Source organism: Myiozetetes cayanensis, unplaced genomic scaffold (genome assembly GCF_022539395.1).
Source record: "Myiozetetes cayanensis isolate MyiCay16 unplaced genomic scaffold, myiCay2020 scf16, whole genome shotgun sequence".
NCBI lineage: Eukaryota > Metazoa > Chordata > Aves > Passeriformes > Tyrannidae > Myiozetetes > Myiozetetes cayanensis.
In genome coordinates this window covers 18,062,594-18,085,853 of record NW_026087270.1, presented here as the reverse complement: position 1 = coordinate 18,085,853, position 23,260 = coordinate 18,062,594, and the positions used below count along the sequence as shown (strand labels likewise).

Below are 23,260 nucleotides of genomic sequence, written 5' to 3'. Positions count from 1 at the left end.
CCCTCAAAGCAAAACACCAAAGGAGTCAGGAGGTGAGAAGAATCAGCCACCAGAAAGACCCTTTAGATAAGTAAGATACAGGATGCCAATTCAGTAACTTTCCTCTGCCATTTTCAAAAGGCAACTTGGAACGATGTATCCAAGAATGTAATATTTCCCCTAGAGCCCGAACCAGCAGCAGCAACTGAAACAACTCAGCGTACAACCCAAATGTCTCTGTTATGTAAGCAGGTGCTAGTCCTGCAAGATAACATCATCACACAGAGAAGTCACAGTGTCAGTAGTGGCACAGTAGAGAGGTGTGTGTGGTTTGGTGAGCACTGGAAACAATGATCTGGTTCTTCCTGCAGAGATGCTCAGACATGGAAACCCATTGCTCCCAGCTGACCTCTGTGAGGGGCCAAACAGAGCGGGAAGGAAGAGCTGCACGGTCTGCACACCTGGGGGCTGTGCACCCACCTGCAGGAGAAACAGAACAGAACATCTGCACAAGGAGCTCTTCTGGGCTGCAGCTCCACAGCTCTGGAACTGGAGCAGACAAACAAAAGAGACACAGACACACGTTAGGATCTGTTTAACAAATCAAACCAATGCAGCTGGACTACAGAGGAGGTAAAAAAAATGTCAGACTTATATTTCACCAAATTTTGAATTTGAACACAAAAAATCAGGAAAATCTGTTGGCCAGTTGTTTTACACAGTTTTCTTTGATCAGTCCTAAGAAGCTGAGTGATACTTATCAAGAGTTAAAGATGTCAGACCAAAGCTTTGGGGGAAAAAGGTCTTTTTTCCTACAGTGAGGTTTTGCTACCCTGAGTAATAAAAATGCAAAGGAATTTTCTAGCACTGCTGCACTGGTATTCAAAAAGCTGAGACAGATTTCTCAAACTGTGGGGGAAAAAACCTCTTTGCAAGCAGAAGCTCTGAACAGAAAACAGCCCCACATATCCATTTTTTACTGATAGTGCAACACAAGGTCTGGGGTAGAAATCAGCAGCTTAATGACAGTGGTCCTTGCCTGTGATGAGATGTTACAGTTTGGGAAAAAAACATTCTATAACTGTGACTCCAGTTTGTAGGAACTGCATTTACACACATCTGATATAAAAAGGGAAAAGCATATTTTGATCAACCTTTCCTGTGAACAATGCAGAAGAATAAGCACCTGAAAAGCAGGCTGAGGTTCAGAGCATCAGACCTTTTTTATTCATCTTCCAAAATGTGTTGTATCCACCTTTGAGATTTCTGCACAAACAAAACCACCACCATGACACATTTTTTCAGCCTTCTCATGGCCAAACAAGGGATTTTTAGAAGCAAACCTTCCCCTTCCCAGACCAGCACTGGAGCATGGGCCAAGTCTCACAATCTCTGAAATTCATGGCATTCTCTCTTGCTTGGGAAGCCCCAGGTCTCAGTCATAGCACTATCTCAGCATCACAGGTCTCACTCAAAAGAAAACCTGTGCATCCAGATATCCTCCAAGTAGGGTAAGAGTTGACAACCATGAAGCAAGTACGAAGCAGCAACACAAAAAGCATAGCACAGAGAGGAACACAACTGCACATTTGTGTAGATTATGGAGCTCTGAAGAAAGACTGGTTATTCTGAGTGTGAGCAGCACCACAGCTCTACCATCTTATCAGCCATCATATCAGCCCCTTCCACCCAGCAGGGCTCGAGCAGCCAAGTGACACCGTCCTGCTTCCTTTCTGGGAACTCAGCATTTTCTCTGACAATCACCTTGACTGCTTGGACCCTGCTTTTCTACTTCTAGCTGCTTTTAATACTGACTCAATACACATTTGTCAGACCAGGCAAAGGCCTTACATGAGATCTCACGGGTTCAGCTCCTTTCGTTTTAGGATTGCTTTGAAGCCTTTGGAGCCATTAAGAAGGACCCTGAATCTCTCAGACAGCAGGAGTGTGTTTGAGCACAGGGAGGGAGGCAGAAGGGCAAAGTTAATAGTGTTAAAGTAGCTGAATGGGTTTGGGTCAGCCAGAAGCAGGTTCAGGGTCTCTGAACACTGCAGACTGGTCTGGGCCCCCCTTCAGAGCCCACCCCAGTGAGGACAGCAGGCTTGGGCCAACTTTACTTCCCAAGTGGGAAACAACAGGATAAAACTCCAAGTGCTCATTATCCCACCCAATGGGATGCTCCCTGAGAGCACAGGCTCAGCAAGGGGTAGAAGAGGAGAACCTCAGGCCTCAGCTACCCTCTTCTTTTTTACCCCCACAATATGCAGCAAACACATTAGCTTCAAGGAGATGTTTACAGGACAGGGGGTGGGTGATGTTCCCCACAGCAACTCACCCCGTTGAGCCAGCACTGCTTCAGGTTTGGGGTTTGTAGGGGAAGGTTGAGACGTTGGGCTCATTTAACCCCATCAGCCCTTAAATGCATGAACTCGCTTGCTTAAACTGTTAGCAAGTACCTGCCTGGCTTCCAGAAGCAGTGCTGGGCCTGCTGACCCTGAAGGGGTCTGTGGGTGCTGTTCTGAGCTGTAAAGCACAGCACCCAGGAGAGCCAGCCTAGATTAACCCCTTCCCAGACCTATTTCAATCACGTTTCTCCTTTGGCAAACAAATTAAGTTTGCATTGTTAAAATACTACTGTTGTAAAACAGTATCAAATGCATAGGTATTTTTAATCCTTTATAATGCTTCCTGCTTTTGTTTGAAGTTCCGATCCCCCAAGAGTTTGCACATATCACTGCCAAGCCAGAGTGACAGAATCTGGCCCCAGGTCCATGCCAGCTTCTTGCCAGCTGGGGACAAACAAGGGGGCTGCCGTCACCCCTCTGCTCACAGGACACCCATGCAAGGTAAATGCAGCCTGGGCAGAAAGGTGTGACCCGAGGCTGAGTGATGGAGACTCAAATCTTGCTTTGCTTAGCACTGGACCTCTCGACTCGGGGAAAGCCGCTTTATTCCCTGTACCTGTGCAGCTCTCAGCAGCAGCACCACGGGGGAAGGCGGAGCGGTGCCAGCCGGGCCCCCAGCTCTCCTGAGTCCGCACCAGCTCCGCAGGGCTCCACCGACCCCAGCGGCCCGGGGCACACCCGCGGACCCGGCCGGTGGGCGGCTCTGAGGCCGCGGAGCGGAGTGTTTGTGACCACTGCGACACCCTCACCCACCGAGTGACCGAGCGCCGGGCCGGGTGTGCGGCCGGCGAGCCACGGGCGGCCGGGGCCGGGGCCGGGTTTGGGGCCGGGGCTGGCAGCCTGCAGCAGGGCGAGTGCCTGGCGCGGTGCCGCGGGCCGTGCCGGGCTGGGCCGACTCCCCTCCCTCAGCCCCGGCCGGGCCCGGCGGGCGGCGCCGCGCGGGGCGGAAGCGGCGGCTCCGGCTCCGGCTCGGCCCGGCTCGGGCTCCGAGGCCGCGCGGCGGGAGGAGGTAACGCCGCCGGGCCCGGGGCTGCCGCGGGGCCGGGCCGGGCCGGGGGCAGGCGGGTCGGTCCCGCCGGGACAGGCAGAGCCGGGCCGGGCCGGGCCGGAGGGGCCGCGCTCCGGTCCCCGCGGGGCCCGCCCGGCGCGGGGCTGGGGCACAGCCAGGGGCAGCCGGGGAGCTCGGGCGGCACCGCCGGGGCCAGGGGCTGCTCCAGCGCCTTCCCGAGGGCCAGCCCGCCGCGGGGAGGGAGCGGCAGCGGCCCGACCCCTGCCAGGAGCCGGCGGGAAGGGCAGCAGCGATGGGCACGAACGGGCCTTGCTGCCGGGGCTGGTGCTCTGACGGCACAGGGGTGCAGAGTGGGGACTGGGGGGGCCGCACAGTTCACCTGCTGGGATAACACTGCAGGGGCACGGCAGCAAAGGGCATAAGCAAAGCAGAGGAGTAGCCCTGAGCCACAGAATCACAGCATGGCTGGGCTTGGAAGGGACCGTTCAAGGCACAGTCCAACCCCCCTGTGGTGGGCAGGGACATCTTCAACTTGGCCAGGTTGCTCAGAGCCCCCTCACACCTGACCTGGAATATTTTCAGGGATCGGGCACCCACTACCCCGCTGTGCAACCTTTGCCAGTGTTTCTGCACCCTCGTTGTAAAAAATTTCTTCCTTATATCTGGTCTAAATCTACCATCTCTTAGTTTAAAACCATTACCCCTTGTCCTATCTGTGTAGAGTGTTCTGCTACAAGAGCTCTGGGCTCTGTAACATATCCTTTACTGAAGACAACCAGGGCACTGGGACCTCAGGTAAAACACCTCTGCCCTGCAGTAGGGCTTCAGTCCATGGGAAAGGGCCAGAACCAGGACTCCTGGAGCACCTCAACTACGCATCGTCAGGCTTTGTCAGCTTGGCTTGGTCAGTCAGAGGCATGAGGACTGAAACTCTTTGCTTTGTCTTATATTTGGACTATGAAATAAATGGACTCCAGTGGAAAATGAAAGCAAAGCTTTGTGAGCTGCTCGTTTTGGCACACCATGTCCCTACAGTGCTGTGCTTTGCAGAGTAACAGTAAACTCCTCAAAGGTTACACTTGCTTTAACAACATCAGCACTCCTCTAAGAAATAAGGGTAAATCCCCATAATTCTGTCATGCTTGTGGCTTAGTGTTTGGTGTAAGCACTCTCCTGGCACCAGGCCATTTTCCCTCTGGTCTCTCAGCTGCCTGTGTGATTTTGTAGGGTGCTGAAGATGGCAGGCAGCTCCACTCCTTGGATTGGCAGTGCTTACCTCTTCCTCCAGTCGACAAGCAAGACCATCGTTCTGCCATCTCTCTACGAGAGCTCCCAGAAGAAGCCCAGTGTGTTCAGGGCACTGAAGCTGGCATTAGCAGGTATCTCTTCTCATATCTTGCTGTGCTGCCTTGTCTCTTCACACAGTTCCACGCCTTTCTTTAATCTCACGTTCATGGGTAGGGAACTTGTCCTCACTGTTTAGGAAAGACAGCAAAGTGGAGTAAGTTCAGGAGAGGTTCACCAAGATGGTTGGGGGCTGGAGCACTTGTCCTGTGAGGAGAGGCTGAGGGAGTTGGACCTGTTCAGCCTGGGGAAGAGAAGGCTTCAGGGGCCCTACCAAACAGCCTTCTGATACCTGTGGGGAGGGGGAGATGGAGCCATGCTCATCATAGTGGTGCCTGGGAAATGAGGGGGAAATTAAATTAAAAAGAAGCCTGGCAATTTCTGCTGTCCACATTGCTCCTGCTCCTCCTACAGTAATGTTTGAGGATACATCCCTGGCTTCTCCTTGCCAAGATTTTACTGTGAATTAATCCTCTGTGCAAAAGACCATAACAAGTCAAGGCCCAGTCCCAAGCAGCTTAATTCCTGTGGCTGGATCTGTCATTCACCAGCCAAAGTTACCTCTAGGCACAGACTGCAGAGGAAACCTTCATCACTGCATAAAACTCCAGTCACAAGGACTGAAGACTGACTGAGCTCTGAGCTGAAATGAGCTTTCACCTATAAAACTTTCCTGTGCTACCAATTTAGCATAACCATCTCAGCCCTGGGAATGGAACCTCAGATTTAAAACTTCCCCTAATAAGCAGTGTCGATATAATTACCTGGGATGCAGTTCCATACATCTTCAGCTGGACACCATACTTCATGGAGCTCCATGGTGGGAGGGCAGCGAAAACTTAATCCTTCCCTCTTGGTTTCATGTGCAGGCTCTTCATGCCAGAGAACTTTGTCCCAGAGAGAATTCAAAAGTTGCTCCATTGCAGGCTTGGTGGTGGGTGGGAGTGGGTCTGGGTGGGCTGTCTCAGGCCTGGACTCTGTGACTCTGCTCACTTCTCCCCGCCAGACTCCACGGGCAGCATGAACGGTGTGGACGTGCTCAAAGTGCACTGCAGCCACCCGCAGCTGATCGTGCAGCTCAAGTTCTGCAGGCAGGAGCTCTGCCGCCGCTTCCTGCGCAGCTACCGCGATGGGCTGCTCCACAGGGCCCTGCAGAGCCACCTCCAGCTCTCTCTGGCCACCACCACAGTGCCCCTGGAAATGGAGCTGAAGGCTGGCAGCGAGCACCTCGACAACATGCTGAAGGATGAGGATCGTTGCCTGGAGTGCATCTACAGAGAAAAGGTGAGTGGGAGGGGGAGGGAGGCCAGGCAGCAACGAGGAGCGGTGGCACAGGGCTTGTGAAGGTGGCTGCAAATATTGTTCTGATGCAGCACGTTGGGTTGACAAACTCCTTCCTCTAGTTCTCAGCTGTAAGGTGTGAAGAGCTCTGCCCTTCCCCAGAAAAGAGCTGTGCACTTTTGCAGAAGGGCAATAGCGTTACCTAAAACATCCTGCAGAGCTCCTGCTAAATCACTGTGGCTCCTGTGTGTAACAGTTAGCGTGGATGGTATCCCCCCTGAGAGGAGGAATGCTAGATGGTGACGCTGAGAGCACAGGTGTGCCTTGATACAGCTGTGAGGGGGCAGAGAGGACAGTGGTCCTGTGTGGAACCATCACTGCCCAGCACCTTCCTCCCCTGCCTCTCACACCCCCTGCTCCAAGAGCAGCAACAGCAACTGCACCTAGAAATGAGTGTGAGTGCAAACAGCCAGCACATTAACCAGCCACCTGTGACATAGTGGGGACACACAGCACCTGCTGCCAGCAGGATTGGGCTGCCCTGCTGAGGGCAACGTCTCTCAGAGCCCACAGGTTTTGCCAGGTTGCTTTTCTGCAAGCACAGAGAATTGAGACTCAAACCTTTCATCTCTGGACCAAACAACTTGTCAACTTTGGCTTGCTGCTCCCTCCCTCTGCTGAACTAGCTGACTGGACAAAAGAGATGGGCTTATTCTCAGTTCCCCAAAAGAGTCTCAGTCTGACCCCGCCTAATGGAGCCACAGTCAGAAAGATGGCAGTGGGGCACAGCTGTCAGCAGCTGAGGGCAGTGCTGGTACCTGCTGTACATGAGATGAAGTAGTGCTTAGCTCAGACTGAGCCAGAGTACTCACCGGGTTTGACTCTTCCCACGTGCTTTGCCTTCTTTACTCCATTCCCCATTAGCTGCTTTTTGGAGGTCAGACTAGTTTTCTCTTGGTTAGTGAGAAAAACTGGCTTGGCAAGGACCCAGGAACCACAAACCTTAGGGAACAGAGGGACAGAGAGAGACAGAAGGTGATAACAGGAGCTGCCTGCTTTGGTGGCCACAAGCCATTGGATCAGGTCACCCTGTTCTGTGGGTCTGACCCTCATATGGAGTTTGGAGGAGCCCTGCTGCCTATAGTGCACCCTAATTCTTGCAGAAGGCTGCTGAAAATAAGCATGGGGTAGCAGCAGTTGTGTGCAACTCATAAGCACTGCACAGGAGAAACGCAGGAGGGGGAGATGGTGTATGTCATATCATGTTACAGATTCAAATTCACACATTTACAGCCAGAGCTCCATTAGACCATCTCATTTAGCTGGTTTACAGCTCATGCTATAGCTATCTCATTGCTCCTCTCTTGACACCATCATCTTAAGCTAAGTACCATCACCTTCTAGCTAAGTACCCAGAGCTTTGCAGGAAGGTGGCCCTGGCAGAGTCACTGATGGTGTTTGCATTGCAGCCTGACCGCCTGCGGGACGAGGAAATCACGGAGCTGGAGGAACGCCTCAAGAGCCTGACTGTTCACCAGAGCCTCAACAACAATGTGGCTGTCAAAGACTGTGCACCTCTGAGGTCCCCATCCCTGCCTTATCCTTCTCAAGGCAGCTCCCTTCCCCCACAAGACACCTTCATCTTTCAGGGACAGCAGTTTGGTGAGTAGTTAGAACTAACCAAGACAACCCTCGGTGTTCCTTGCCTCACAGCCTGAGAGGGAGGATTAGCATGACCACACACTGGCAGGCTGTGGAGAACTGAAATGTTGTGCACAGTGAGCAGGGAGGCAGCAAGCAGGGAGGCTTAACTCCTGCTGGTTTCCCCTTTCCAGTGGTGGGGGAACTGCTCACAGCACGACAGTCTCTTTAGCTTCACTGCCCCAATCTCAGACTGCTGCCCTGGTGCTGAAACAGCAGAGGACAAGCAGAGCAGCTTCACAGCAGTTTAACAACGTGCTGTGGACACTGAACAGGTTCCCTGCCCCACAGAACATTGACCAAGCCTAGGGCTGGCCCAAACTGCATCCCATCAGCAGGAAAGCTCTGTGTTTACCTGCCCTCTGTCCCTTTCAGACAACAGAACAATCACACTGGATGACCACCAGAAGTTTGCCAAGCTCGTGTCCAAGAAGTGGAAGCAAGTGGGTCGCTCTCTGCAGAAGAGCTGCCGGGCCCTGCGTGACCCTGTCATTGACAACCTGGCCCTCGAATACGACCGAGAGGGACTGTATGAACAAGCCTACCAGCTGCTGCTCAGGTTCATCCAGTCAGAGGGCAAGAAGGCCACAATAGCACGGCTGATCGCAGCCCTGGAAGAAAACAGTCTCATCAGCGTGGCTGAGGAGCTCTTGGGCCTCCACTCCAACGAGGACTGCTCCTAGAGCCCAAAGGGCAGTGCCATTGCTAAGGGCTTTCCTGCTTTAGCTACTGTATGAAACTGCTGCCAGGTTCTGGGAATGTGAAGCCCTGAAAATCACCACAGGTTTCCATCTAGGTTGGAATGTCCAGGGGAGAGGCCCTGTGCTCACAGAAGCCAGCATGGACCTCTTCCGTTCCCTGTTTCATTGTGTTTCCAGAAGGCAGCACTACCCTCCTGTGAACTGGTGAGAGGCTTTCAGCCTGACTTCCTTCAGCACTGAGGGAAGGGAAGGTAGCTTCCTTCAGGACTGTCACAGGGAAGCAGCCAGACAGAGAGCCCTAGGGGAGAGTGGGGGAGAGGAGAAAAGCAAGCAAGGCATCTCAGAGAATTTTTCTGGGAAGCAGACAATGCCACTGCTTCTCAGGCTGTGTCTCAGGGCCATCACCTGGGGAGCTGCAATATCTTTTTTATATTGAAGACATTTATGCCCTCAGGCATGACATCAAGGAAAGACAGAGGGGAAATTAAGGAAAAGTCAATTTTATATTATTTTCCTTCTTTGTTTGAAAAATATCTGTGGCAAGTCCATCTGTCCTGCCCTGCTCTATTATAGCTCCTTCCCACCACTCACCACCTGAAGGTTTCCCTTCTAGCTGGAACAGCCTTAATCTTCCACAGGGCACAAGATTGCTGCTGCAGAACAAATTTCAGGCACTGAAAAAGCAACGTGGACAAACTCAAATTCAGACAATGGTTCTCAGCGTTTTCTGCTCTGTGGTGGACAGTGATATACTGACTACATCGTGCTCAGCTCTTGCCTGGCAGCCTGAGGGGCCTGCAGCTGTGGAAAGCAGCCTCTGAGCCAGCGAGTGACCCTCGTGGATTGGAGCTGCTGCTCTGAGGTGTGGCCATCCCGATCCAGAGCTGAGACACCGCCCCTGCCCTGGGGCTGCTCCTCCTTCACTCCCTGCTCACCGCCCACCCCGGCCCGCTGAGCTCTCCGGAGGGGCCTCTCACACCCCACATGCCACGGGCGACAGCATCTGCACAGAGCCTTTCCCTGGTGCTGCTGTCACTGGGTGACAGCTGAGCGTCAGCTGCTGTCCCTGGATTTACCTGCACTGATTTTTAGGGTAAAAATGGCTGAAGAGACAAATCTCCCAAACCCCGGGGCTGACTCCTGCTTTCAGTGGGAGAAGCTGAGTGCCTGCTGGTGTGGCTGAGCAGACAGCACACCTTTGCCATAACAAAGCACAGAGTGTCTAGTGTGACACAGGTCCTGTGGGGCACAACAGCAGTTGATTACCTCTGACATATTCCCAAGGCTTTCCTGATAGAATTAATTGAAAAGGATTAGTAAAAACCTATCTCTGTTTGCCCTTCCCATCTGTGGGAATAGGCAGTGGGCTGTGGAAGTTATTTCAGATGCAGAGGGTGGCTCTGGCTGCACACACAAAGCCTGTGTGCATGTGAGAATACCAGGCTGCTGGCAGTCATGGTAGGACCAGCTCTCAGTGAGGCCCTGACAGCCTTAATCCTTCCCTGGAGTCAGAGCTGTAATTCAGTAAGAAGGAATGCAACCTCAGGTTCAGGTGTGGGTCCAGAGCAGAGCTCCTGGGGCTGGAGCTGCTCCCTCAGGTTCTGCTGAAATGGAGACCTGGATGAGCAGGATTGAGATGTCCAGCTTCTACCCAGGGGGGATCCACCTGCCTCAGGTGAGAGGAGCATCACAGCCCTCAGTGTAAGCCTGAGAAACTCACTTGTTGTCTGCAGATTTTAAATCCCCAAGGTTACATACACAGTCAGGAAAGGGATGATGGGGGTTAAAAATGGGGAGAATGTTTTCAGGGTGAGTGAATCTGCTTCCATCTTGCCCTGAGCTTCAAAGGAAGCAGGACTTTATGCAGGCACCATCTCTGCAGAGGCTGTGGCTTTTGTCAGTGCCACTGCAGTCTCATCTCCACTCCTGCTCCACATCCTACCCTCTCCCTTCAGTAGTACCAGTGCTCTTCCCCAAACGCAGCAATTACCTCTGTGACAGTTTTGCTTTTGGGACCAGCACTGCTGACCTTAGTTAATGTAGGCTGCTGTGGAACCACACCTCAAAGCATTTAGCTTTCCTGCGAGATCCCAGCTGGGGAACTCTGTTTGGCAGTAACCCACCTGCTTATTGGTATTTTAAAAATGGTATTTTAAAAAATTTTAAAAATCAGAAACTGGAAAATTGCTTTTAACAGCAAGAGGGTGTGCTCTTGATTTTGCAGAAATGATTTTTTAAAGAAGACAAGGTCATATGCATAGCCTGCTGTCTTATTTGTAGTAAGTTTTTCTAAGCTCTCAGACTAGCTATTCATGTACACAACTTTCACATAAGGCAGCCTCTGAGTAGTGAGAATTACTAGTTTTTGTAGTATCTGTTAATGCTTAAAATGAGAAAGTCTTATTATTCAGCATCTACTTCAAGTCCAGCATAGTTTTTTGCAGCTATTACTCTTTTAGAGAGCACTGAGCATGAATGCTTTTCCCTGAAAGCAAGCACTGTGCATTTCCTCTCTCTGCCAGCGACTGGCGTCTGTATTTCCTCTTACTCACACCTTCCCTCTCCAAAGTGCCATTAAGTGCTGGAGCCCCTGGCAACCTTTCTGGAATATCATCATCTTTAACAGCATTCACAGGTGCCTTCATTGCAGAGACTCGAAGGAAAAGGGTTTTCCAGGGATATTCCATGGTGGAATTGTCTTAAGCACATTGCACTTTTAGGAGCATAGAGTGGCTGTTCCTTACCTCCTTTTCCACGGTCAGTCATCAGCAGCAGGTGCAATGAAGACTTCAGGTCTGGTCTCCAGTGGACTCCTTCCTGCTAAAAAAGTAGGTTTGGTCAGTATTGTCTGGCACAGACAAAACCATTTTCACAGAGGCCTGAGAGTGAAAGAGGAGATTGGAGGTGAGGACAGGAGGGGGAACACTGCTCTGCCTGCCTGTGCACAGTCAGCTGCTCTGGGCCAGGCAAGCAAACCAGCTCCCTCCCTGCTGATACCCATTCACTCATGCCTGCTGTGGGGGACAAGCCACGGGCAGAGCTGCTGTGGGAAGGTTTGGCCTCATCCCATAACAGCTCTTCTCTAAAATACTGAGATTATGAGGGGCAAAAAGATTATTTTCAGGGGTGGTGGTGGTGGTGTTTCAGAATCAAACACAATATTAAAAGCAAATAAAGATGCTAATCAGTGGCATATAAAACCTGAAATAGGTAAAATATAAAATGGCAACAAACCAGTCCAAAATGTGCTTAGAGGACAGGATCCAAGAGGGTTTTTCTGTGGTACAGATTGTTTCTGTAGTTCTAACCGTGTTTCAGATTTGAAGGAGGCTCCTTTCAGGCTGCCAGAAGGAATAAAAGATCCATCCAAAGGAGAATGTGAATGATTTGTTTTGGCATGGCTGAGCTGCCGTGTTCAAACAGAGATAATAAGGAAGGGAGTGAAAGTTAAATGCTCACCAGATATACTCTGGCATAAGGCATCTGATAGAGGCAAACCTGTCAGTACAGCCTGATATAAAATTGTCTCAAAGGAAAATACCTGCTTATTTCACATCCATTTCAACCCTGGGTTTGGCATGAGAAGTTGTGCTGCTGCCTGGGTCCCACGCCCTGGAGTGTGTGCAGGACATGGTGAGATCCTTGGCTTTACACCAGCCAAGGTCTGCCCACGTGTCCTTTGTATGGATTCAGACAGTGAAGCAATTTAATGCCCAGAGTCAAACATTATATGTTCTTTTCTTCTCTGGATTGCATTTTTAAAGTCACTGAAGGGATCTGGCCATACATCTCTAACTGAAACCTGCAGGAGATGGATGGTCCCTTAGTTGTCAGTGGAAAATCACTTGCACATCTTCTAATTCCAAATTGCCATGATGTTCAGCATCAGATCTGGATCAGCCATCTACAGCTATGGACTGAATGCCATGTATCCTTGGGTCCAGGACATTTAACCTCCAAGGAATTGTCTTGTATAGAAAAAAAAACACTGGTATATTTTTTTCTCAGTTCTGTTTTATAAATAAATACATACTTTTGATGACAGACGGCTCAGAGGCTTTCATGAAACACTCAGGACAGTACCTTGGGCTGGCCCAGGGACAGTGTGAATGTGAATAACATCTCTGGCCGGGGTGTCTGACCAGCTGAGCTGCTCAGGGAGCTGCTGATCACCAGCAAAGGGCTTTCCCAGCCTGCAGCACCGGAGTGCAGGGCCCGAGGGTGTCCCATCAGGAACCCGCTCTTCCCCTGACATTGTGTTCAGTAAAGCAAAACATTTGAATAAATAAAAAAAAAAAATAAAAACACATCAAAAAAGCCCAGATGCTGACAAAAAGGGATTTTTATGTTATGTTTAAAAAACAGCCGGGTGTTTGTGAAAACAACAGAGTAGAACAAAACCTGCCTTTGTAACAAGTTCACTGTAAACAAAAAACTTTGCTTTCTAAAGAGGCCGTGGTCTGGGCACTCTCCAGACACTTGGCCTCTGCTAGAGGAATGAGGGTCACTGTTTACACTGCAGAGACAAAGAAACAGCCACAGAGACTGGAAGTGCTATGGCTGCACTCAGCTGGCAGATCAGTAGTGATGGCAGTTTAGATTTGGCTCCAAATAAAAATGTTTTGGTTTGAACTATTTCAAATTAAATGGAAAACCAAAACAGGTGGGGTTTGGGGTTTTTTCAGTGTTTTGGGAGGAACCCTCGAATCTGTCTTCAGCCTCTGTACTGCTGAACTCTCACCTCCTCCCACCATTTCCCTACTAGGAAAAGCAGAAACCAACCCCCAGCTGGATGTTACTTCTGAGCTGACCCCAACCTCAATTTTTCAGTTTGACTCTTTGCAGAGGTAAATACTCACAAAAAATAAACAAACACAAACCCCAAACTGCGGAACGGAAAGAAGAAGAAAGTCAGAAAGAAAACCCAGTGCATTTCCTACTGACACAAGCTGTGGGGGAGCAGCCCCGCACCTCTCTGCAGGATGAGGGACGTGCCCAGCGCCTCCGCCCCGCCCTGTCCCGCGGAGCCGCCGCGCTCCGATCCCGATCCCATTCCCATCCCCATCCCATCCCATCCCGATCACGTGCCGGAGCCCGCACCCAGCGCTCCCCACCCCGCGCGGTGTGCGGGTGCCGGAGGGGCCGGGCCGTGGCCGCAGCTCCCGGGCCGAGCGAGGGGCATTGGGGACAGCCCGGGCCGGCCCGGAGCGGCCCCGAGCGCTGCTGCTCCCACAGCTCCTTCCCCGGCTCCGGGAAGGGCTGAGGAATGTCCCGCACTAACTGCATCCAGATGTGCCGGCTTGGCAGCCCACACAGCACCGGGGGGACAGGATCGGCGCTATCAAACGGGCTGTGAGTGTCTGTTCTGGACGTTCCATCAGGGCTGTGAGTATCTGTTCTGTGTGTTTGATCAGGACTGTATCTGTTCCGTACGTTCGATCAGGGCTGTGAGTATCTGTTCTGGACGTTCGATCAGGGCTGTGAGTATCTGTTCTGTGTGTTTGATCAGGGCTGTGAGTATCTGACGTTCGATCAGGGCTGTGAGTATCTGTTCTGGACGTTTGATCAGGGCTGTGAGTGTCTGTTCTGTGTGTTTGATCAGGGCTGTGAGTATCTGTTCTGGACGTTTGATGAGGGCTGTGAGTATCTGTTCTGGATGTTCGATCAGGGCTGTGAGTATCTGTTCTGGATGTTTGATCAGGATTGTGAGTATCTGACGTTCGATCAGGGCTGTGAGTATCTGTTCCGTACGTTCGATCAGGGCTGTGAGTATCTGTTCTGGACGTTCGATCAGGGCTGTGAGTATCTGTTCTGCACGTTCGATCAGGGCTGTGAGTATCTGTTCTGGACGTTCGATCAGGGCTGTATCTGTTCCGTGCGTTTGATCAGGGCTGTGAGTGTCTGTTCTGGACGTTTGATGAGGGCTGTGAGTGTCTGTTCCGTGCGTTTGATCGGGGGGTCGGGGACAGTTCTGCAGCGAGCAGGGTGAACTGGAGACTGTCCTCACTGCTTCCCTTTGCCTCCAGCCTGCGGGGTTTTTTTTGTTGCCTTGTTGCTCTTGCGAATGTTGTTACGTGCAGCACCCCGAACTGTGATGGTTAACACGCAGCAGGGGCGGCTGCGGGCTCTGAGCACGGAGCCTCCAGCCTGAGACATCTGCCTTACACTCTGCTTTCCGAAGAACTTTTCAGTTGCTTTTACAGAAGCTTGGGGTTTCTCTGCACAGTGACTCCAGTGCTCTCAGACACGGTTTCCTCTCAACCACGAACATGTTCCAGTAGTGGCACTTTACACTTACAAGCCATTCTTCATCAGTAAAAGGACATGAATCTTTCCCATGTTTGAGCAAAACACAGGAATTTCCAAGCTCTCTAGTGTCACAAAGATAGAAAGAAAATAATTCAATCCCTGTGACATGGGCAGTTACTCCCTCTGCCATTTGTGCCTGGGTGTAATAACACATCCATGCTAATGCACTGTGATTGCTGGGGCTTGGGGCATGTCAGGCAAATTATTTATCAGATCAGAAGAGGGTCTGAGAGCTCAAGAGGCAGTGGGTGCTACAGCCTGGGCAGGGCTGGGAAAGGAAGGTGGTTGTTTCAGTGGGACTGTTTCTTACCCCTTCACAAATCTGCAAGGGTTTATTCTCCTCCTGGGGCCAAGAAAAATGAATGTTTGGAAGAGAGAGGGCAGGTTCCTCGTCCTGTGCTTGGCTGCTCAGGAGGGGCCTGTCTCCCCAGAGCACTCAGCTGTGAGTTGAGCTGCTGAGCTCTCTGTAACTCTGAAAATCAGGGGCTACCAGCACACAGGACTGTGTCTGAACTCAGGGAAGTGCCTCTCGAGGCTGCTGAGCCTGCAGAAGGGGGTTGTGTGTTACCTTCTCCTACCTTGCAGGCAGCTGAGCGCTCTCACTAGGGATGTGGTGCTGTGCTCAGGAGGAGCTGGAGCTTTCCCTGTTTGCTGGGCAGCAGCTCATCCTGCACAGGCACTGCCACGAGGGCTCCTCCTGCGCTGCCAGGGCCAGAAAACATCGGGCACTGCTGAAATCCAGCAGAGCTGCAGCCTGGTCTGGTGGGATGAAGTTCATCTGAACATACCTGTTTTACACAGGTGCAGCTGCAGGATGGGCACAGGGTATGTCATTATTGTTTCCTGAACACTGTCAGGACTCCTCCTGAGGCACAGGAACAGCAGCACCAGGTGAGGAGGGTCCTGGGAATTTGCTTTGCTCTTGCTGAGGGAATGAGTGCACTATCCTCTGCAGCCAGAGCCTGGGCAGGGCTCAGTGTCCAGCCCTGGGTGTTCAAACATGGCTTTGTTCTCATGAAAAGCACTCAACCAACATGAAATGAAAACAAATATCCCAAACCTGAAGCACTGCCCCAGAGCATCCCCACCAAGCAGAATTTTCCCAGCTTCCCTGGTGATTACAAAAAAATCTCCTCAAACCTGTCAGTGCTGGATCCCACACAGGTTCTTTAGCTCATTTTACAGAGAAACAGGTAGCACACCTCCATCAGCAACCACAGCCCCTCGTGCTGCATGGCCACACAATGCATGTGACCCCCTCTCTGCTGTCCAGCCCAGACCCACCAGTGGCAGCTGCAGCATCAGGAGTCAGGGGAGAGCCAGAACCCCTTCCCAGGCAGCTGGGCAGCAAGCTGAGCCGGGGACAGCCAGGCTGTGCTTGGTGGGGATGGATGTGCCCGTGAGCAGGGCTGGGATGAGTGGCCAGCAGATCATGGTGCCAGTTTGGGACCCCCTGGCTTAGTGTAACCCCATTTTCAGCTCACCTTGCTGTCACAGCTGCCTGTCCCGGGGCTGGCTGGGTCAAATAACTGCTCTTCAAGGCAAAAAGCAACGTGCCAGAATCACCATTCTTGAATTCTGAATTCAGAGACAGCATCCAGAGACTTTTTCCCCCGTTGGCCCTGAAGAGAAGTGCCAGGTGCTGGAGGTGAGAGGAGCGCTGCAAGGGAAGGAGATTTCCAGGATGAGCTCAAGGCTTCACGTCATTCAACTGGGAAAGAAGGACTAGCAATTTTTTTTTTTTAATCATCGTCTAACTGCTTTTATTGCAGCTGTTCTTGGCCATATTTCAGAATCCTCCTCTCAAATAAGTGGAAAGCAGGCAGAGGACTGGGCCTTTAGCCCGAGCGTGCAGCAGGGCAGGGCAGATTCCTGCCTGGACACTCCCCAGGGTGCCATGCCCAGCTCTGGCCCCTTCCAGCCTTTCGGAGCCTCTTGGGCCATGCAGGCTGTGCCCCACTTGGTTCCTGCAGCACATTCCTTATTTATGGGCTCCCCATCTTGCCCCCTCATGGCCATGGGACCTCTCAGCCTCTCCCTACTGCCCAGCTCAGCCCCCTCAGGGAGATGCTGTGCTAAGAAATGCTCTGCTGTGCTCACCCCTCTTCACTTTGGCATCAGATATTTCCTGCTCACTTTGACAGCCCTGTAATTTTTTTTCCCCTGGTGTCAAGATGGATGAATAATCTTTCTGGCCTTAGGACAGAGCAGAGCATCAGCCAGAATGATCAGTCCCTCTGTATTCAGCTTTTCCCACACTGACATCCATGCAGAGAGCTTACACCTGGGTAACAATCGAGGGTGTTTCCTTCCAAAGAAAGAAATATCTAACAAAGACTGGAAAAATCCATATAATTAGATCAAGGAATCACTTCAAGGGCTGGCAACTTTGTTTGAAAAAGAGATGTCTCTATTGAGCACTGAACTGCTGTATTTCAGCATGGAAATCACTGTTTCAGATCCTTTACTTTCAATAAACGAATACACAGAAGAAAACCCGGGCTATCAGCCCAGGCTTGTAACAGCTCAGGGTTTTTCTTGGCTTTTCCAAGGGCATTTATTGCCAGGGTCTGAGATGCTGGCAGGATAAATCTGTAAGCCATGGAAATTACGAGTTCCATGACACACACAATTTATTCCAAACCCTTGACGATAAAATTAAACACAGGAAAGAGCCAGGACTTTCATCCAGCTCCTTAATTACCATCTGGAGTCTGGCAGCTGAAATAAGAGCAAACTTTTCTATAGAAAAGGAAAAAGAAGTTTGCTGTGACTGTGAGAGTAGAGAGGGGACTCCCCAGGGAGCTCAGGTGGAGACACAAACGTCAGGATTTACCCCACTGGGACGAGCATCTCCCACTCCCTTTGGAAACCGCACGCCCAGAGCTGCACAGCACCTCAATAAACTCATTCCAGCACAACAGAAGGAGCCCAAACACCTCACTTTTAGTTCTTGTGAACTTTCTGAGACAGGGTCCCTATTTCAGGTATCTCAGTGGCACCCAGCAAAACCTCTGCCCGTGGTTAGGCTGAAGGAGGACAGACCCCAGTTCAGTGGCACGTCCTGGCTGCAGTGGGACCATCCCTTCCTGTCCCCAGGACTTTGGGAAAATTACTGAAGGCAACGTGAGGGAAAGCCTCTGGGAACCACACCTTCAGAAGGAAGATTCAGTACGAGACTGGCACACGTTGGTTGCTGCAGAGCAAGCAGGACCTGCCAGGGGGGTTCGCACGTGGCAGACATGGGATGCAAACTCACACCCTCCACGTGTCAGGGGGCCTGTTCCCTGGGGCTGGAAACAGAGATCAGCCAAGCCATGTGGCAGAAAGAACATAAACAGGAAACAGATCCTGAATATTCTAAACATTTTTAACAACAATTTACAAGAGGTCTGAGAAAATTCTACAATCCTGTTAGAATCAAAGCTGTGCCAGTTAAAACATCTGCCCAGGCTGGGACAGGAGGGAAGGTACAGTGAAGAGAGCCAACAAATGAAGAAAACCCCAGTCTAAGAGAGGCCAGAAAAAGGCAAGAAACAAGGCCTGAGGAAAAAGCATCGTCACCAGAACAAGGAAGAAGTGATTTAAAATCGACCAGAGCCTTACACCAAGGCACAGACATGCTGTTTGCCAAAATAAAGGTTTCAGAAACAATGGAGACAAAGCAGATGAGGAGCTGCACCTGAGGAAAAGATAGGTGATACCATATGATGATGAAATACTCTATTCCAACATGCAGTGGACCAGTAATGGAAAAGCAGAACATTAAAATTATGAGGTCTGAGTAATGTCCCTCTAACAGTGTTAAAGGGGCTGGCCAAGAAATCAACCAGTTTTGCTTCCTCATAAGTCTTGAAATATTGCCCAGGCACTGCAGGTGCCACGTGTGAGCATGACACACTGTCAGTGGATGTATAAAATACCTGTGTGCACTTGGGGGAGAACTTTTGGGTGGAGCTAAACTTTAGAAACGTGCTCCTTGCTGCCTTCTTACCACTCTTTCCTTATTATTTTCTGTTTGCAGTTGAAGAACTGATTGAATGACACAGGAGATCACCAGGAAAAGTGTAAGTGAGGAGTATCTTGCATTTCACAAGGCAGCCTCATCTATCACCCGTGAACAAACGTTCCTAACTAACACCAGGCTCTGTCTTGCTCCTGCATATTGGGATTTATTTCCCCACCTCTTGCTTAGGGTGACCGGGCAGAGGAAAAACACCTGTGGCTCCTTCTAACCTTATTAATGGAAGTTATTTACAATGGTTTAATATTTTATAAAGATTACTGGCAGGAAAAGGGCCCTGTGTGCATCACCTCTGTGCCTGTGCCTGTCCCTCAGCTCTGTCTGTCCCTCAGCTCTGCCCCTCAGCTCTGTCCCTCCCTGGCCTGGGCCAGAAAGGGTGAAAGCAGCAAGGAACAGTTATGAAGCTGGGGAGGGAAGAAAAAAGTAAAGACTTATGGAAGAGTGGGATTGTTGTTCATCATTTTCCACCTTGCTCTTCCCAAAGCAGTGACATCTCTGAAATGGCAGCAAGGGATGCAGGAGGAGGGGCTGATTTTGGGCTGTGCTTACAGAGTGGCTTTCAGGATGAACAGTGACTGAACTAACCAAGTTTGGAGTGCCAGGCTCAGGGTTGCAACCCCACGTGCCTTTTGGCAAGTTGCTCAAGGTGTCTCAGTGCCTGTCTGAGTAAAACACACTTGGCTGCTGGTTTTTTTAAATGATCTTTCAGTCAGTCTTGCCTGCATGCTCCAGACCTGCCAGATCCTCGCTGCTGACACACTCTGCTCATTTACAGATGGACACTGGTGCCAGGCAGCTCAAGCACAGCTTTTAGCAGTCCAGGAACACCACAGAGACAATGAGAGTTCGCCTCAAGGGGGATGTGATCTGCACCCTCCTCCTGCTGGCAGCGCTCTGCTCTTTACTCTATTCCCAGCTAGAACATTTAGTCCCAGCAGGAAACAAGGAGCCAGCACAGAAGAAGCCTCCAGGAGCCCCAAAAATATTCTCAGATCCCCGAGCACCTCAGAGACTGATGCCAGCAGAGGCAACAGCACCCAGACCCCAGGTCACCCCCATCATTAAACAAGCAGAAGTGACCAACAACAGGGTCCAAACTACAACTGCACCCCTGCCAACCGATCCTGCCTTCGACTTCAAGCACTATCTCCTAAACAAGGACAACAGGAACTTCAACCTCCTCGTCAACCAGCCCAGGAAATGCCGGAAAACACCCGGAGGGCCCTTTCTGCTCATTGCTATCAAGTCGGTAGTTGAAGACTTCGACAGGCGTGAGATCGTCCGGAAAACTTGGGGCAGGGAGGGCTTGGTGAACGGGGAGCAGATCCAGAGAGTGTTCCTGCTGGGAACACCAAAGAACAGGACGGTGCTGGCGACGTGGGAGGCCCTGATCCAGCAGGAGAGTCAGACTTACCGGGACATTCTGCTCTGGGACTTCATGGACACGTTCTTCAACCTGACCCTGAAGGAGATCCACTTCCTGAGCTGGGCTGCCGAGTTCTGCCACAGCGTCAAATTCATCTTCAAAGGCGACGCCGACGTTTTCGTCAACGTCGAGAACATCGTCGATTTCCTCAAGAGGCACGACCCCGCCGAGGACCTCTTTGTGGGGGACATCATCTACAATGCCCGCCCCATCCGCGCCCGGCAGAGCAAGTACTACATCCCAGAGACCATGTACGGGCTCAGCATCTACCCGGCCTACGCCGGGGGAGGGGGGTTCCTGCTGTCCGGCCGCACCGTGGGGAGGCTCTCCCGGGCCTGCAGGGAGGTGGAACTCTTCCCCATCGACGACGTCTTTCTGGGCATGTGCTTGCAGAGGATCAACCTCAAGCCCGTTCTGCACGAAGGGTTCAAGACCTTCGGCATCGTCAGGCCCTCTGCTGCCCCGCACCTGCAGACCTTCGACCCCTGCTTCTACAGGGACCTCATGGTGGTTCACAGCCTGAAGGTCGCCGAGATCTGGCTGATGTGGAACCTGCTCCACAGCCCCCGTCTCTCCTGCACTCAGAAGAAGCAAGTGAAGAAGCCTTTCCAGTGGAAAAAGAAAGCTCAAAGCACAGCACGAGCCCCCCCCCTCAGATAGTGCAGGCAGGCTGCAGCTCAGACACAGCAAACAGCTCAGAAAGGAGCCTGCACGCAGCCAAACCAACCACAGGTGTTGGAGCACACCTTATTGCTGGGAGAACACAACGAACAGCTGCAGGAACGTGCCCAAATTCCACATTTGCACACACATATCGTGTAGGTCCTCCTCTATTAATGAGTCCCAATAATTGTAGCAATACATGTAATTTATTATTATTTATTAGGATTATAGCAGTGCTCAGTGGGACAGTGTGCAAAAGCACATTGAAAAATGCAGTCCTTGGAGATTTTTCAGCGTTGTTAGAAACGTGGGAAATGAAGGAAGATGCAGGTAAGGGCCCAGGCACCAGGGAGCACAGGGATCATTGTCAACTTGCTGCTTGACTTGGACTCATTGACAAATGACTGAACAGTAAATAGGATAAAGGACATCAAGGCACCTCAGTGTAGGCTCAGGTGAAACCACTGCTGCCTGCTTGGCTTTCTGGAGGCCTTGTAAGAAGAGAACAACTCAGGGGTTCTGAAATGGGGGCCTGCACGTTGCAGATGGGCTGGATCACAGCAAATCAAACCATGCTGAGGCTGGCCTGGCTGGCTGAGCAAAGGACAGGTATGTGGATAACTGGGAAGGAACAGAACTTCCAAAGGGCCTTTAAAGAAGGACAAGAACTTTGAGCTGATCCCTCTAAGCCCTGACCTTCTGTTACTTCTCTCAACTCCTGCTCAAATTTCTGCTCCACTGACACCCTCAGGACTCAGAGGGCCAGTTTTTGACTCTTGCCTGAGCTCAGGCTCTCTGCACTGTGCTGGCATTCAGAGAAACCTCAGAAGCCATCCAAGAGCATCTGATCCCTCTCACCAGTGCAGTTCATCACAGATCCTTTGGCCTTTGCTTTTAAGGGTAAAACCCCTCAGAGCTGCTGCTTGCGTCACATCTGGGAGCTCCTTCAGACCAAGGAACAGCCTGTCAAGGGACTGGGCTGGTCTCTCTAGACCTCTTGCTTGGCACACAGTCAGCTGCAAAGAGCAGCCAAGACTTTTCTTGCTGCTGTGGGTGTCATACGAGGGGGAAAAGTAGTTTTCAGACCACAGGGCTTCAGAATAAAAGCCCATCTAAATTTATGACAAGGAATCAAAACCACACAGCAATCTTTCTGTTGGGCTTTCCAAGGTCCAGTCAGTAACTTCTAAAGTGTTTTAAGCATCAGACAAGAACACTGGATTACATACTTTTTCAAAATATAATCAATACTTTGCATTTTGTTTTTCCCAACAGCAGACTACCTTAAAAGAATATCCTTTCCTTAGACATCAGAGCAGGAAATTCCTCTAAATCAGGGTTAAAAAGCTAGGAAATTCATGGGGCAAAGAGCCTGAATTCCCCTTTGATACTGTGTTTGTTGGTTCTTGTGCAGTTTTTTCCCCTCCAAAGCCCTCCTCTCCATCAGAGAACCCCCAGTGCCATCCCTGTGGATGGCACACAAACACAGCCTCGGAAGAAATTACTGTCAGTCATAAACATCCAGGAAGCTACTGTCCCTAGAACAGAGCCTGCAGCACAGCTGCATTTCATCTCTGTGCAGATTTTCCCCCTCCAGCAGCAGTTCAGGCTCAGTTCTTGTACCAGCTGTGCACACCATGGACACAGCAAGCTGCTGGTACCCACTGCTAGATTATCAGCAAGTCTCACATTTTCTTAATCTTCATGGTGAATTTAAGCCTTACAGTCATGTGTTTCCAAGGAAAGGGCAGCTGTACAGAAATCAAGAGATTTCTACATTTGAGATCTTTACAAGATGTGATCCTGAAATACAAAATGCTCGTGTGAGCTGCACTGCTAACATGTGTGATCCTTGTGTATTTATGAGCTTGTACAAGAATGTGTTACCCGTGATTACTTTACAGTTTGGGAAGTTATTTATACCATAATTAAAAGCCAGCATGCAGATGTGCCTCAAGATGTTGGAGTGAGTCTGTCAAGAACACCTGCACACACCTTGTAAGACTGAAACCACAGGGAGTTTTCAGGAAGACATTAGCATGGAAAATACATGATGCATTATTTTGGATAACCTGGTCTTTCCTTGTGTTGGACTTAATTTAATGGCAATGACAGAAAAATAAACACATCTTACCTTCCCATTTCCCACAGGCAGCTGCTCAGGTTCAGCAATCTGCAGTAAGGTCTTCCTTTTAAGCCTGGGGATGCACGGATTGGCTCCTCCCTCTATAATGTCTTCAGATCTGCAATCTACCACAGCACAGCATTAACGAGTGCATTTTGTCCCAGATCAGAGTTGCTGCTGGACATCTGTGTTGACACAGCCTGTGCCAGCACATACCCCCAGAGCTGGCAGAGCCCGAGCCAACTGTTTACTCCACGGCTCAGTCTGGGGAACAGATCATTTCTTTTAGCCAG

General features: G+C 50.9%; 2 protein-coding genes and 1 long non-coding RNA gene across 5 annotated transcripts; 2 read left to right on the top strand and 1 right to left on the bottom strand.

The window, feature by feature from the left end:
• The first annotated feature begins 3,275 nt into the window (after positions 1-3,275).
• On the top strand, positions 3,276-11,171 carry TRADD (TNFRSF1A associated via death domain). The gene is made up of 5 exons (XM_050311398.1): positions 3,276-3,393; positions 4,621-4,772; positions 5,744-6,021; positions 7,488-7,680; positions 8,095-11,171. The coding sequence occupies exons 2-5, from the start codon at positions 4,631-4,633 to the stop codon at positions 8,400-8,402; spliced, it is 921 nt and encodes a 306-aa protein (XP_050167355.1). The 5' UTR covers positions 3,276-3,393; positions 4,621-4,630; the 3' UTR covers positions 8,403-11,171.
• Positions 5,962-11,242, bottom strand: LOC126637876 (uncharacterized). Its single transcript, XR_007628458.1, has 3 exons — positions 11,165-11,242; positions 6,891-7,020; positions 5,962-6,008 (listed from the first exon to the last, which is right to left on the bottom strand). It is a non-coding gene; the product is annotated as an uncharacterized LOC126637876 (long non-coding RNA).
• A 2,261-nt stretch (positions 11,243-13,503) lies between these two features.
• Positions 13,504-23,007, top strand: B3GNT9 (UDP-GlcNAc:betaGal beta-1,3-N-acetylglucosaminyltransferase 9). 3 transcript variants are annotated; one of them, XM_050311395.1, is made up of 3 exons: positions 13,504-13,772; positions 18,754-18,796; positions 19,529-23,007. In XM_050311395.1, exon 3 carries the CDS (start codon positions 19,592-19,594, stop codon positions 20,837-20,839), a length of 1,248 nt encoding a protein of 415 aa, XP_050167352.1. In that variant the 5' UTR covers positions 13,504-13,772; positions 18,754-18,796; positions 19,529-19,591; the 3' UTR covers positions 20,840-23,007. The 3 variants fall into 3 exon arrangements, with proteins under 3 accessions (XP_050167352.1, XP_050167353.1, XP_050167354.1); XM_050311396.1 differs by having other exon boundaries at positions 13,504-13,805; XM_050311397.1 differs by lacking the exon at positions 13,504-13,772 and adding an exon at positions 15,563-15,620.
• The last annotated feature ends 253 nt before the right edge of the window (positions 23,008-23,260 follow it).

Excerpts from the sequence above, each read along its gene's own strand:
- B3GNT9 (XM_050311395.1), top strand. The coding sequence starts at position 19,592 with ATGAGAGTTCGCCTCAAGGGGGATGTGATCTGCACCCTCCTCCTGCTG.
- TRADD (XM_050311398.1), top strand. The coding sequence starts at position 4,631 with ATGGCAGGCAGCTCCACTCCTTGGATTGGCAGTGCTTACCTCTTCCTC. Across the intron at positions 6,022-7,487 it reads AGTGCATCTACAGAGAAAAG|CCTGACCGCCTGCGGGACGA; the intron begins GTGAGTGGGAGG and ends TTTGCATTGCAG. Across the intron at positions 7,681-8,094 it reads CTTTCAGGGACAGCAGTTTG|ACAACAGAACAATCACACTG; the intron begins GTGAGTAGTTAG and ends TGTCCCTTTCAG.